Source organism: Eulemur rufifrons, chromosome 23, assembly GCF_041146395.1.
Source record: "Eulemur rufifrons isolate Redbay chromosome 23, OSU_ERuf_1, whole genome shotgun sequence".
NCBI lineage: Eukaryota > Metazoa > Chordata > Mammalia > Primates > Lemuridae > Eulemur > Eulemur rufifrons.
In genome coordinates this window covers 17,592,517-17,608,942 of record NC_091005.1, presented here as the reverse complement: position 1 = coordinate 17,608,942, position 16,426 = coordinate 17,592,517, and the positions used below count along the sequence as shown (strand labels likewise).

The 16,426-nt window shown below is 37.2% G+C and overlaps 1 protein-coding gene across 8 annotated transcripts in view; it reads right to left on the bottom strand.

Annotated features, from left to right (window-relative positions):
* The window catches only part of CNTNAP4 (contactin associated protein family member 4), a 237,728-nt gene that overhangs the window by 167,803 nt on the left and 53,499 nt on the right, over nt 1-16,426 (bottom strand). For 5 of the 8 annotated variants that reach the window (XM_069456618.1, XM_069456620.1, XM_069456623.1 and 2 more), the window contains exon 3: nt 2,049-2,242. The exons of 2 other annotated variants lie outside the window; for them this stretch is intronic. In XM_069456618.1, coding sequence (XP_069312719.1) covers nt 2,049-2,242 — 194 coding nt within the window. The remainder of the gene's footprint in view (nt 1-2,048; nt 2,243-16,426) is intronic. One more of the 8 variants, XM_069456619.1, reaches the window with a different exon arrangement.

Below are 16,426 nucleotides of genomic sequence, written 5' to 3'. Positions count from 1 at the left end.
AAACATAAGAACCATCCCATAAAAAAAGTTCAAAATTTTAGAGGAGAGAAAAATGTGCCATCCTAACTTCAAGTATGTTAAACTGATACAACATAAATGTGTCGAAAGGAAGAGCTGAGGAAGGCAAGAGGGAGTCACTTTTAGTTAGTGTGATCAGAAGAGCATCCTACAAGCAAGGACACTTCATTCATTCGTTCGTTCATTCATTCAATAAATTTAATATTTGACTGTGACATGCCGGGTACTGTTACACATTGGGAATGCTGAGAGGAAAGGTCGGAGGGTACCATCTTTATTTATAGAGAGCTCACATTCAAGAGGAGAAGATGGTGAGTAAACCAACAATTTACAGCATAGTCTAAACAAGTAATGTTAAGAGGATTGTGATAGATGCCATGTCTTTATTTTATTGGTTTGGATTAGTAAGGATATCATTCATGCCACCATTTCACCCTGAGCACCTCCACTTTATAGGAGTAAGCAAAACAGGCAAATGGCAATGCCTAGGTTTGGTTTTCCCCAAGCCTGATGATCAGAAAAACAACAATTTTCATGGTTGATTTACCGCTTTAAAAAATGTCAAAAACATACATTTTAATTAGCGTAGCTAAATATTAGCATGCATTAGCCACTACTTATGTAGTTTAAAATCCAATGCTTACTTTAAAAAAAAAGAGTAAAGATAATCCAAACTCCTAGTTAAAATAAATACCTCATTAAGCTTTCATTGTTATTGGTTCATAATTACTGTTTATTTCATCCCTAGTTTGAATGGTTTTCATGGAATTAACTCAACCGTAATACCCAGTGGTTTTTTTGTTTTTTTTCCACTCTTATACACAGCTTCAACTTGCTTTGGATTTTAAACAGGATTTTAAGCTTTTCTTAAAAATGCTTATAGGCAGCTTCCTCCAGCCCCACTGTTGTTCTCCATAAACACAGACTGAATGGCCTTCAAAAGCTTTAGAAACACAAAGGTGAGTAAATCACAGTCCATTTCTTCAATGAGTTTATAATGTATAACGGAGTTCTAGGAAATTTCAAAAAAGAGGCAATTGACTGGTCAAAGAAAATTATCATTATGTGCCCAAATAGGCTTCCAAATTATCTGTGTGCTAAGAATGATGCTTCATTAAGTTACTCATTTTCTTTGGTTCTGGCAGCTCAGCCAGAGGGGGGTGGGAAATAGTTTTTTGATTGCACTGTGTTGTCCCTGGTCCACGTCAGATCCAAACGAATACTTTCATACCCTAAGAAAGGAGTCCTTTTTTTTTTGTCATCAAGCAAACTTTCTTTAGCTTCCTTCTTCCACCAGGTGTTTATATGCAATCAGTCAACTACAAATACCACCCACTTTATTACAAACAGCCTTGTTGCCAGTCTCTCTCTTATGGGTGCAGCACCGTTGTTTACAACACACAGCACTTTACCACCCTACTTTAAAGAGACTAGAGAAAAGTTCATACATAAATCACATATACGTACACATGTGTGTATGTAGTTATACATACACACATGTGTGTATGTAGTTATACATACACACATGTGTGTATGTAGTTATACATACACACATGTGTGTATGTAGTTATACATACACACATATATAAGTCCAAATATTGTATGTGAAAACTTCCATCTACCAGAGAATGTTTCAGAAATCTCAGAGTCATCAGAGGAAATAAAAGGAACAAATTTTTTACTAACTTTAAATAAAGACAATGCAAAACTACCATGTTCTTGAACAACATTTAATTTTTTTAAATACGTATCTTATTTATTTCTTAGGCAACCACACTATTTAATGGACTAATACGACTTTTTTTTCCAACTCCTGAGGCCTCTGTAAAATAAATTTACCTTTAGTATTATCATTAATTTACCATGAAATATATTAGAAAATGAATATTTACCATATTTTTACTTGGAAAATGTTTTCAAAGTAGTTGTAAAGATTCTGTATTTCTACTTCATCTAAAAGACTAGTAAGCAAGGTGCAGCAATGACTGTTTCTTTCTCCGAAAGGCTATGACTTTTGTTAAAGAACATACCCAGATGCTGTCCTCTTGTCGATACTGTTTCCAGTTCCTGCCACTGTCGCTGAACATCAGCAGGTAGCTGGTCACCCAGTTGGAGCTCCCATATCCACCTTGGGTGGCCACAGCAGTGACCTCCATTCTCTCTCCAAGGTCAATCTGCAACCACTGGTACTTGTTAGACACAAGTGGAGACCAGCCACCAGCTCCTTTTGTAAAAATAAAAACAGGAGAAAATTAGGAAAGAAGAGTTGGTTAAAAATCTATGCTAGAAAAGCAGAAATGTCAGTAAGACTATTCCTCTATGGAATTTAAGTCAAATTTTCCAAAATATAAAAATTTCTTACAATTGTAGAAAAATGTAGAAAAGCAAGAATTTAGTGTAAATGGATGGAACCTATATTAATTGTGTTCATTTTTGGGTACGATAGCCTGCTAACACTGGGGAGAATAAAGGTCTCGCAGACTGTTTAAAGTGCTTAATTTGATAGATGAACACCCATGTCAACACTTGGAACTAGCGTGTCTACTGCCCTCACGCATGACTGGGGAACGGTCTGGCCTTCAACCCCACTGACCAGGACTGGATGTAAGGCAATATCTGCACACTGTGGTGGAACTGGAAGAATACCTTCGATCATGTTTGGAGAAGGAAATACATTGTTAGCCTGGGAAAACAAAGATAGTGAAGGCATAGTCCTTGCCCTCAGGCGTTTACAGTCTTATGGGAGGGGTAGACATTGTAAAGCATGTTTGAAATGTAATGTTAATGGTAAGACATGTGCAGGGAACAATAACAATAAAGATGGAGAGTTCTATCAAGGGGTGGGTTGGAGCTGCTTCACAACAGTCTGCAAGAGACAACTGTTAAATATTCAACTTTACAAGCAAGTTACTAAACACAACCATCTCTGCAATTAGCCACAGTGGGAGTATTTAAACCATGCAAATTGCAAACGGTGCAAATAAGCACCCGCCCACACCCCAGCCAGTTTACTAACACACCATTGGTTCCATCCTACCTGGGAGGAAGGTGGTGGGTGACAGAATGGGGCAAAGAAAAACACTATAGAGCAAGTTATGCTTGAGCCCTAAGAAGGGAAAAATAGAAGTCTGATGTATGTTCAAGGAAGTATGGGTAGAGCAGAATTTGTTGTATTTTATTGCATCCAACACACACATATTACAGATGTGAGTACTGTATGTCTTAGGTTGGTTCATTCTTCCAGTTTAATATAATAGTTTGGGGAATTATTGGGGGAATTTATTTAAGTGATATTCTACTACTGATTATGTAAGTAATACATAATCGTTATAAAAGCCATGAAGTAGAGATTGACACATTCTTGAATCCATATTTATCTGATAATATTTATTAAAATGCAACCTCTATTACATAACACCCCAAAGAGGAATGTTAGCATATGTTTTCTTTCCCTCATTCTTTTGCCACTCAACTTGAGGCTCTGAGAATAAGGTCTAAAATTTTAGAAGAGACTATCATTAATTTTTATATATTTTTAACTCAAGTATTATTCTTTACATCTGTGACCTATTTTATGAAACCTTGAGTACAGACCCTTGTTCAAAGAGATACCCAATAAATGTTTGCTATTACAGTGAGGCATATGCCATTGTGAGACCTGAAGGGACACACCTGTGTTGACAACTGTTTTGTGAGATTTAAAGATTCCTTTGATGGTGGAACACAGCACAATGACACTCTGATATATGAAAAACAGAACTCATTGTTACTTACAACTATAAAAAAAGAGAAGGCTGACAGATAGGGCCACAGAGGGGATTGCATCAGGGGACAGGATAACAGCAAGCTGGAGCTGTAGGAGGGAACTTATATGTTTGGCAAGTAGGGTAGGGTCAGGTAGCTAGGTTTTAGGGCTTCCTGTGAATTGGCTAATTTGAACAATTTTTCTAGGAGACTCTGGGGCATAAGGGATGTCCCTAGTTCTCTGGTACCTGGCCCTGGTGATGACACATTGCAAGAACCTAATAAAGGAAGTGACTGAAGTAGGGACATAATCAGCTGTTCAAGAGGAGGAACTGACAAGCCTCTAGCCAGGACTTCAAAACTGGGTCAAAACAGCATTTTAAAAAAATTGTATTACAACAATGTCCTCTCTTGATGGCATCATACTAACTACCGCGTGCATGTGGGTACGATTCCCATTACTTACTATATTGTCATTAGAAGTGGATACTTTGTCAAATTTCTTTATTTCTTGAAATGAACCATTGTTCAAAAGTGTCTTCCACTCCATACATCAAAAGTACAAATGCTCTCCCCTCTTTTGTGGATCCAGAATATTTTTACATACTGCAATTTTTGTTCGTGTGTTTTTACTTTCAATTCTCTCTATATTTTCCCTTGAATTTGTGGTTTTTGATGGAAGGAGTTTCCTTGGTCACCAATATCATCTACCTTGTTTAGAATAGAGTAGAATACTCTCATATTTTATGCAAGAGGGTTTGTTGGGTATACATGGGCCCTGGCTGAATTTGGGGTGTCTTGGTGTCATTTGTTTAACACAGCTCTGCTGTCCACAAGGGGCACTTGCAGTCTGTTATCTACATGGAATTTGTTTTTGAGTGATCTGAAGGACACCTTAAATAGTACCCTGCCACAAATAGCGCAGGGAGTTCTTGACCTCTCAGTGGGAACTGCTTCCATAGCACTATTTTTAAATCTGAACCAGTGCCTCTTCCATACTTCATTTTTCAGGATGTGATGAAACACCATCCAATCCTCCTCCACTTATTCTACTACGGTATTACTTAATATTTATTAAGTAAGTTAATACTTTGTGAAAGGCACTAGTGAAGGCATTGTTAATGAATTCTCAAAGCATTCTATTTAGCAGATGGTGAGTCAGATACAGAGAGTTTGAACACCTTGCTCTTGTCCCTGGAGCAGGCAAGAGGCACAGTCCTCTAAACTAGTACACAACAGTGCCTCTCACATTGTCTTGATGCATAAGTGGGAATTGGTAGTTCCCAGTGGATACAGAAAAGATGTTGCTAGTGGGGATCGGGGAACCTCAGGATTGAGTTTCCAGATAGTGGAGTCAACTTCCCTCCCTCTGGTTAACAATAGACCATGTCTTTGAAGTGCAAGCACATGATGGAGGTGGTGGTGGGTAAGTATTTCCCTCCACTGACCTATATAATCTTACTATTCCCCTGCCCCCGCCCCAGGGCCTGTCAAAACTTTGAAAGTCAAAAGTCTTCTGTGATCTGATGCTAACCAAGCATCCTCACTCCTCTTATTGCTGCAACTGCATATCTCCCTGCATTGTTATCATTTCTCACAATGAAAAGTTAAGAAACGGTGAATGAAGTGCCCCAGACTGCCACCATCTCAACCTGGAAGTTCTACCTTTGGAATATTATCTTATATCAGCTAATACCTCTCAGAAAATACTGATTATTTGGCTTCTTGCTCTTTCTAGTTAATTGTAATGGTCTAAAACCAGTAATGAGGACCTGTTTTTTAAATCTGGAATTTCATAGTATTTCTCTTGCATTTCAGCATGTCTTTATAGACCAGTATTTAAAAATCGAACACATGACAGAAGCACGGCAAGGCAAAAAGAATCAGCATGATTCCAGTGAGTTAAAATTGCATCATCAATTCTCATCAGGAGAGAGAGGAACCCTTCACTGACCACTCCTTTTCCCGCATCGCTCACAGTTACGGCTGCACGAGTCGACTTGAAACATTTGCAGCTAATTGACCTTGAACATTTCAATTTCTTACCTGTGGTGAAAAGGTACTACTGGTATGCAAATTAAGCTATATCATTAACGAGGTACACTGATAAAGTAATGGAAATTCAGATGCTCCTAGGCTTTACCAAGTAATTTCAGCAAGATAAGTTGGCCACAGGGAATCCAAATATCCCTACTGGGTTTTGAGCTGTGCGGCTCTGCAGACACACATGGTATAAGTGTGTGATGGAGTGTCATGCTCGTTCTAATTTTAAGACAAATGTGAAATAATAATATGGAAAATATAAGATAGATAGACAGAGGATAGATATCAATTGACCTTGTCAGACCTTGGTATGCCAGCCTAGGGTGACAGTTAGGGACGAGAGTGACATGACATGCAAATGCAGCTGCCGATGAGGTTAGACTCTGCCAGCCGCATGGCCACTGCCAAACCTTGTAGCCTTCTGGAGACACACTATTGTCATATTTACTTTTTTAATGAAGAAAGTGATGACTAACTCCAGCAATTGTAAACTCTACTATAAAATAAAATATAATGAATTCTTTATTTTGCTTATTAACTAAGGCTTCTCACTGCTGGTCAAGTGTTATTGTCCTTCGTGATGCTATTAATATGCCAATATATTCCACATCACAGTAAAGCAATATCCACAAAACTAAAGACTTTCTTTTTCATAACCCCATCTATTCCATGGTTACTGATACTTAACCCACAAAACAAAAACAAGAGTCTTGCCCTACCAGTTTCTTTTCTTGCTCATATTGCAGTTTCCCTGCCACTAATACACCACTCTCTCTCTCCTGCCTTGGCCTTGCTACAGAGACTTAGCGTAATAAAATGTCATAAATCTATTCAAATAGGAACATTGCTTAACTCTTCATATTATAGCCTGAAAACTCACATTTAAAAATAAAAATCCTCCCCATCCATAAGACTCTTAAATGTCGTAGTATTATTATGAGAAGTAAATTTTAAAAGCTTATTAAGTACCTATTGATATCTCCCAAATTTCACAAGCATGACTGTATATTATAGTTGTAACTTTTTGAATCATAAAACAATTATTATTGCTGTTGATGGCAAAGAAAGAATTGTGAGCACAGCAAAGTTGAACTTTGAAAAAATTTAGTGACTGAATGACCACAAAACAGTATCTCTTTTATCTGTCGCTTACCACTTTAAAGCATCAGATTTCTAAGGCACTTGCTTCTATAATATTATGTTGCTATGAATTATAAGGAACAAAAAGTAAACTAAAAATTGTCCGCTGCCTATTGCACACTACTGGAAATTGTGTATACTATATTAACGTGATTATTAAAAGTATCTAGTTAGATAAAATATTCTTTAATATTTCTTCTTTCCAAATAAAACTTAAAAATATTTACAGAGGCTAAGTAAAAATTTCCCAATATTATGCACATTATTTTAGCATAGTTGAGAAATTACTTAATTTTTTTAAACTATTTTAATCTACATGAATATGTTACTTTTAAAATTACCCCTTTTTCATTCTTTACCCCTAGAGTAAGTACAACTATCATTGCCTCATAGAGGTATATTTTATCCCAAGAGCATATTCAAATAATTTATTTAGTGTGATTTCATTATAAATAGACTGGGGCTGGCTGAATTTTGTTCAAGACTCATATATCCCATCTTCTAAATATCACCAATATTTAGTGCTGGTCAGGGAGGCACATCTGATAATTTTAGGGAAGTGAAGAGAAAAAATGAAAAGAAAATACTCTTGCTTGGAGTCTTAAAATATAGGTAAGAATCACCTCTATCCCCTAGTAATATTAAAAACGACAAGACGGCCATTTCTGGTGGTCATCAGTGAAAGTGATGTGTCAACTTCATTCAGGCAGGAACTACATAGGAAGGGGGATTCACGTTTCTTCCTCAAGATTTTAAAGTGTAGAAGGACACAGATATTCAAGGACACAAAACACAAGTGCACGTAATTGAATGACGGTTCTCAGCATCATTAGGACACGTAAATTTCTAGAAAATAATTGACTTAATTAGAATTGTCATAGGAAAGTTTCCCTCCAAGATAATTATTTTTTTTTCAAATGTGATTTCATCTAGATGTCCCCAAGAGTCTAAGTTTGCCCGGATCATTTTGATCTTGACATTACATTACAATAATGTAAAGAAACAGAAAGAACATGGTGCCAATATTTTCTTGGCTCCCTTAAATGGTGTGCAGTGTCCTCGGGCCACCATTTAGGTCCATTTTAATAGCTTTGTATTTTTACCAGCTTAGTTCTTTTTGCTGGAAGAAAACATGACTCTACTGATACTGTGTATGTTGCTGCTGGTCTTTTCTCACGTTCACTCCTGAATCATGGCATCGACTACCCTGATCACAGTGTTTCAGGGATTGGGCAGGTGACCTCAAGCCACGACAGTGAAGCAATTCCAGGATTTTGTTGGGACCACTGGAGAAGAGACTTTTTTCCGCTGTGAATGCTGAGAAGATACAAGCATCAAGAGGTAAGAGCAGTCGTTGTGGAAAGGCTGCCTGAGTGCAGCCAACACACAAAGAAGCAGAGTTGAGAGATGAAGCGAGACCGAGTTCTGAGGACATGGTCAGGACCCCGCGTCCAGCTGTGCCTGCAGAGCAGCTGCTGTGCCATCTAGTTGCATAAGCCATTAGTTAGCCCCTTCTACAGGAGCGTACGGTTACATCAGCATGCTCTTATTTTTCTCATTTAAAAGGGGGGAAAAAAAAAAACCTTCTCTTGACCCCACTCAATTTTTTTCCTTCTTTTTATATCAATACTCTTCAAATAAAATGTCCATATCACTCTCCAATTTTCCCGCCTCATTCTGCCTTAGGCCAGCTTCAATCAGACTTTCACTCTCTACCACTCAACTGAAAGTCACCGAGGAACCCCATGTTGCTAAATCCAATGGCCGGGCTTCAGTCTTCCTATCACATGACCTATCGATGATATTTGATACTTTCGATCACTCCCTATGCCTGGATATACTTTGCTCACTTAGCTTCTGCAAAAAGCACATTCTCTTAACTTTCTTTCTACCTTCTTTGTTACGCCTTCTCAGTTTCATTGCTTGTTTCTCCTTTAATCTCATATCATCTTTTAAAGCTGAGAATGTCCAGGTTTCAGTCTTCAGTTCTGCTTCTCTTCTTTCTGCACTCATTCCTCAGTGGTCTCTCTTACCCTTATACATTTAAACATTACCTACGTGTCAAAAATTCTTTAATTCGTGCATCTTCTCATACCCCTTTCCCGAACCCCAGAGTTGTATATTCAGCTCTCCACTTGATATCTCTAACATTTCCAAAGCTGAACTTCCATTCTTTCCCCAAAACCTACTCTATTCACACCCTTCTCCAGCTCCATTTATGGCAAGTCTAGCCTTCCGGTTTTTCAGGACAAAAAAAAAAAAAAAAATTGCTTGACTCCTTTCTTTCTCTAATACCATACCACCAAACCACCAGAAGATACTATTGGTGCTACTTTATTCTCAGGAATCCTGATGTTTCTCCATCTTCATGGATATTGATTTGATTCTAGTCACATTATTCAAGCCCTGCATACTTGCAATAGTCACTTAATACCTTTACCCACTGAGACTCTCTTTACTACACAACAGTTGTAAAATATCACACCTGTGCTCAAAGTACTGCAATAATTCTCAGCTTCATAGAATGTAAGACAAAGTCCTTATTAAATGACCAGCAAGGTCCTAAAAGACCTGCCCCTTACACCACTCCCATCCCACCTCAACCTTCTCTCTTTTCTCCTTCTCGGCTTATTCCCCTCCGTTAACATTGGCCTCCTTGTGGTTCTTTGAATGAACTGAACATCAGTCACTTCCTCATCCCAGGAGCTTTATAAAGCTATTCTTTTTTTATGATAATCTGAGATAAACACTTTATTCAGATACGTTCAAAGTAATGGTTACAGGGATACAAAATATGTCAGCGTATGTCATCAAGCATTCAAGAATTAAAAAAAAAAACCCTGTTACAGAACATATTAAAATACAAACACAATTGCAACTCATCTTCATTAGTCTAATCTAATTTTAGAATAAAGGTGCTACCGTGAATAGCTTAAAAAAGTATGTGATCTCATCTTTGGATGACTTCAAGTTTGAGCAGCAGCCTAAAATTTTTGATGAGGAGGAAATTAAATATATTTCATTTTAAATAATGTACAGTTTTGATTTCTTCTCTTTTCTTTGTAGCCTACAAACTTGGCATATAATTTTACATATATATAAGAGTTATTTATGAAAAAAGATATTTGTCAGAAGTCGCAGAGATGGTATACCATACTTAACTTCTGGCACCTGCCCAGTTTTTATTTCTTCCAAAAGAACTGCTGTCCACTCAGAGTCCCTAAAATTACATTTGTGATAGGTGACTCCACCCCTCACTACACATGGCTGGATTATAGGGAAACACATGCTTGGCTAGATCAATTATATTTTCAGAAGCTTTATAAAGCTATTCTTTCTTCCTGGAAGGCTCTTCTCTGAAACACTCTGGGCTAACATCTTTGCCGCCTTTAAGTCTTTACTCAAATCTTACCTTCTCATAAAGGCTTGTACCTCCTGACCTCCCCTGTTTAAAATTCCTCTCACCCAGCAATCCTGCTCCCATTTGTTTTACCCTGAACCACTTTTTTCATTTTTTTATTGACAGAAATTGCCATTTTTTCACATAGCATATGATTTTCTTACTGATTGCATTTATTGTTTATTCTTTCAACCCCATTAAAATATAAGCTTCACAAGAATAGGGATTTTCACCTATTTTGTTCACTGGAAGCCTCCAAGTGTCTAGCATGCTGCCTGACACATAGCAGGTGCTAAATAAGTATTTGCTGCATCAAAGACTGAAATAAATTTATAGCCACATGGGTATAATAAGACTAGATAAATTCATACAAACCAGTGGAAGAGCTAGAACTGGAACCAAATTAAACAAAAGCATGAGACACTTTTCTGTGTAGCACGGTATTTTCCGTAGAGTTCTCAAGCAGAAATTCCAAGCACTCAGCTGAGATACATACACACATTGACTACCAATTGCCTCACAGTTACACAGTTTAATCAATTGTAAACTACATTTCCAAGATGTATTTATTGCTTTGTTTTGGAATTTTTGATACCATGAAAAAGAGATGCTTTTTCACTTCATCTCCCCAGCAAGGTTCTAAATTAATAATACCTCACTAAATTCTCTTATGTTTTAGCTCTTTGTTGCCAATCAATTTTCCCTCACAGCAAATTGGCAGACTGACTTTCAGTCCTACTTCTTGTATTGCCAGATTGAACATTTCTGAAACCTTTAATAATTCAGTGGTTTTAAAAGTAAATATTTACAGCCTTTCTCTGTTCGGGCATTTTGATTTGGATGTTTGATTTGCAAATTTTATGACAGCCAAATTTCCTCTGGAAGGCTAGAATAAAGTTACAAAAAAAAAAAAAAAAAAAGCACGAATTCCATGCCTTTAATTATTTCTTCCACCACAGCAAGTTTTATTTCATTCAAATTGGTAGTTTTAGAAAAATGATTTTTAGCACATGATGTCTAGAAATTCAGATGATAATCAGGACCTGCCCATGTTTTCCTTTCTAAGCCCATCATAATACTTTCTAAAAGTTTCGATTTAGATCTATTTTACGGGAAGGCAGGTCATTTCAGTAAATGACATCATGCATCAGAGAGAGCCTCCTGGCAATATCCCAGAGGTTTAAAAAACGTTTTTCGCTTCTCTACCTTCTTTTTTTTTTTTTTTTATCTTCCCTAGCCAGACTGAGATGATAAGCTGTCATGAGCCAAATATCCTCATATCACTCCTTCTGGGTCAACAAACTGAAGTCACTCTCCTGTACCCAACAGACATCATTTCCACTTAATGGTTGGAAAAGCCAGCATTACTAGGGCACGGTGTATCAAAAAGGTAGAAAGTGCAAAACCAATTTCAGGCATTTGGTTGATTAAATCATTCAATATTTTCCCAATTTGTAAAAATACTAAAACATATTAATATAGCATCGTGTTCCCAATTAATGAGATTTGTTTATCTCTGGGCTTAAGTATTAGCCATATTCAGTCTTGAGTACACATACCTTATTTAATTACATGAATTATACCTCCATACACACACACACACACACACACATCAGAATTTATTTTTCACAGTTCTGGAGGCTGAAAAGTTCAAGATCAAGGTGATGGCAGATTTGATTCCTGGTGAGGCCTTGCTTCTTGACTTGTAGATAATTGTGGTAATTTTTATTTCACAGACAAGGGGAAAAATTATTAATGATCCATGTGACCAGGACAGCCTTAACATTCCCCTCAGCTTGACTAAACTTGAGAACAAATTTCTTCCTGATTTTAGGCTCCTGACCTCCCTTTTCTTAGAGCATTTATTTTATAAAATTTGCCATTGTAAATTCTTTATCTGTCCCTAGGGGTGTAAATCTTCATCCAGCCTCTTGCCAGTTTTACAACCCAGGATGTCTTTCTCAAGGACCTGGGAGACACCCCTCTGAGATGTAATCATCGAGAAAGATAGAGCCACTATCCTCAAGTTGCTGGCTGCAGGAAGGTAGGAGCCTAACTTTCATAAGTTCCAATTAGCAAACACAGATGGCCTAATCACATTGGCCAACTTTCCCTGTAACATCCTCCAGTATATTTCCCCTATCTCAGACCCAGTGCTTCCTTGGTGGTGTTTCAAGAGAATTGAGTTCATTCTCTCCCCCCTGTTGCAGAAGTCTTGACCTCTGTTGCAACACTTTTGAATAAAATCTTCCTTATCCATTTACCAACATCCAATCTAATCTTACTTTGACAGGAGAATTGTTTTGTTTTTATTAAAACTGTGTGTTTTTCTCTTTTCTACCCAATGAATCATATTCCCAGGCAATCTATCTATCTCACAATCAGAGTCTAAGAGAAAAAACTCATGGGTAATGCCTAGAAGTGAATGAGGGTCTGGCGGGGAGCTAGCCAGAGGGATTCTTTATGGTGGTGGCAATACCCAAAGGATACCACACAACTGCTTCATCCATTGGCTAAAAGAAAGCCACAGACAGCTCCAGGGAGTCTGAACAGCAACCAGAAGTATCATGGGGCCCAGCCAGTAAAAGGTGATGGTTAGTGGTCTATATGTCAACAAACACCCAGTGTCAGGACCAACTCAACCTCACTCAGCAGACATCACGTCCTGGGCACAAGGATACAACCAGCAATCTTGTGGAGGCCAATGTCACAACCACCAACATTTGCCAGGGGATCCCCCACCTGATCGTGCCATGATGTCATCTAATTTCCTCATATACCACCCACCATTTGGAAAAGAGTAGCAGAAAGGTTAGAAAATCAGAAATTCAGAGCATTTATCTGGAAGGGACTGACACAACCAAAAGAGGCAACTTTATCCAGCAGAGGCTGCGGATTTTGAGGTGATCTAATATGTGGTCATATATGGGAAATAGTCTCTGGACTGAATAACAAACAGGATCTCTGTCCCACCTTGACAATATTCACAGCTGCTAGTTTTGACAACACTGAAAAATGTGAGTAGTTTTCATGTTATTCCTCAACTACAAACCTAACCTTCAGACTCAAGAGTTTGAAACTGTACTGAGAAAATTGTATCAACCAATATTTCAGATCTGAATGATGAATGTACTGTTGTAACACTATGAGATAGTCATAGCATAGGTATGAGCATTTTATTTGGGTGCCTAATGTCCTAAAAGCTGCCAATTATGCATTTTATGAATTATGATTTTATAAAACTATATGCAGATTGCCAAGAATAATGCTGTTTATATGTGTATACACATGGTCAACCAGAATTAATGCATCTATCTGATTAAAAAAGCATTTTGCCATATGGATAGTGTTGACACAGTCATGTTTACACTCTAGAGTAGAATCATTCCACATTCATTGGAGATCACAATGATTTTTAGTATAAATTAGACAGAGATAAGCATAAATACGTATTTATTATCTACTGGCTTTAATAGATATGTTCTATAATAGAACGATAGAGTGGTATGCAAATAGAATTCAGAATTTGAAGCCAGCAGGTAATATTCCCCTGTGCATACATTCAATTCTAGAAAGGCTTTCAATTGCAGACCCTTTTGCTACACAATGAATTGCTTCCTCTAACATCCGTGCACCCCAGCCAGCTCCATCTGGCTCCTGGCCTACGAACAAATAAGAGGAACACACAAGAGTTATGACTGTATGAAAAATGTAGAGGAAAAAATGTGCTATTATGAGGTTTATGTCAAAATTATGATACATTACCATTAGTTTTGTCAAGGATTGATACACAATTAGATTTTTTGAATCATCCCTGATTATTACATGTGTTTTAATTGCTTTCTATACCTCACTAAATAAAACATGTCAGGTTTCAACATATTTTGATTTTTTGATATTATATTGTGCTAAAATGTGAAGAATGCAAATAGAAGCAAATGTAATGAACCACCGGTGGGTGATTTTTTTTAAATCTAGGCACTTTTCCTTTATTTATTAATCTGACTTTAACCTATGGTTATAAACTTGTAATTGTACTTGTCATCGCATCTCCTAAGCTGAGAAATAAAACCCTTCTCAACTTATGTGCCACTAATTATTCTGTATTAGAAACAGTAGGCAAATATTTCTCTGGTTTTGCCAACAGCTAGTGTTTTGAAGGAGTGTGATCAAGTTTGTCAGGATGTGAAAGATGAAGAAGTGCAAGCAGAAGAGGGGGCAAAAAACATCATTTTGCTCTGTTTATCTCCATCTTATTTCTATTTGTAATGTATACTGGAAAGTTCTAAATTGTCCTTTTTGATAAAAAGAAAGTCTCACAATGCAACCTCATTTTCACTCAAACCAATGAGGCCTTTCATACGATTGTCAGGCCACCCATCATAGTTCACGGTTCCCAGTGTATATTGATCCACTGAGTCATAATAAAGTAGTGCTTCCAGCTGGGAATGAGAGTTAATGCAAACATTTTCTGGATCAGAAAAGATGGACAAAAAAAAAAAAAAATAGGTTGTGCTTCTGCCTAGCCAATTTCAAATTGCTTCTGGCAATACTATGAATCTCATCCACACCCCTGCGTTTTCCTGCACACTGCTACCACAGAGGAGAATGTGGCAGCTGAAAAACAGAATCCTAGCAGAAGCAGCTCAGTGAGTGTTCACGATGAGAGCTACAATAATTATAGAAAGCAAATACTTTTGATAAGCAAAAAGGAGAATCAATTACCAGCATGAATTATTGCAATGCTGTTGCTATTGCTTTTATTATACCTGTTTTCTGAAAATGTGTAACCAATCACAGTTACTTAAGAATAAAAAAAATAGTCAGTGTGTTGCTGCTTGAAATGCACCTTCAGAGTTCAGAATTTTGCTTTTTCATTTAAGAAATTAGCAATTTGTAATTTTAGGAAATATAATATTTTCAGAGTCAGCCAAGCTCAATAGCCATAAATGTCAAGAAATTTATATTTTCATTTAATGGAATCAATTTTTCCTTCAACAGATGCACAACTGAGAAGAAGAATATTGTGTTGTATAATTGCCCTCGGTGAAATCTTTAAATCTATTCTTTTGTAAAATTACATTCAAGCCTAGATGCAATCTTCCTAGCATTTTATGCTCCTTTATATAGAAATGGGAGGGACAATATGACAGCAGGGACATTGTATTTAAGAGGAATTCCCAGATGATCTACAAGTAGTTTTAATAATGAATTCCTGATTTACATGATTCTTGAGGGATGATGCTTTCAAAACAAAAGAACAACAGCTTTTTGCTTCTGCTTTGCTGACATCCTGTATCTGTGGAATATCCATCTACGTCAGAAATGACTTGAGAGAAAACCCATCAGGAAATAGGTCTATTAAATTCCATTGCTTAAGGCAAGCTCCTCCTTCTTTGGCTGCATGTGACACTGCAACTTTTTCTTCTTGTTTTTTTTCCCCCAAGTTCTCTGACCAGCCCTTTTCAGCATCTTTCATAGAGCTCCTTCTGTTTACTTTTGCAAAAAAGCTAACACAACTCTCTTGTCCTTTTACTTAACATTCTCAGTGAACTACATTTCTCATGCCTGTGGCTACAATGATGTTTTTTGAATGATGAAGCTTAAATCTTTTTTTGTTAGCTCTGATTTTCCTTTGAAATCTATATCCCAGATCCTGAATGCTTCCTATGTCTATTCATGGATGCCCTACAGATACTTCAAACTCAACATTTCAAAAATGGACCCTTTACCCCCCGTCAAAACTAGACGGCCACACAATTCCAACCTTCCATTCATTTGGACTAAAAATCTCAAAATCAGTTCTAATAATTCCTATTCAATAACACTGTATAGAAGCTGCCAAAACTGGTCACTGTTGCCTTCAAAGTGATTTTTTTTTTTGTAGCTGTTTCCTTTTATTTATCCCTACCTTAGTTTGAGCCCTTATCATTGCAACCACTCAGTTAAAAAATAATAATTTCTCTATTTATTGGCTTGTCTCTGGGGGTACAAATTTCAATAGGACACCATCTTCAAATAAAAGATATTGTATTCACCTGAGAAAAATGGATTTGTGACAAGTGAGATGACAGGGATAAG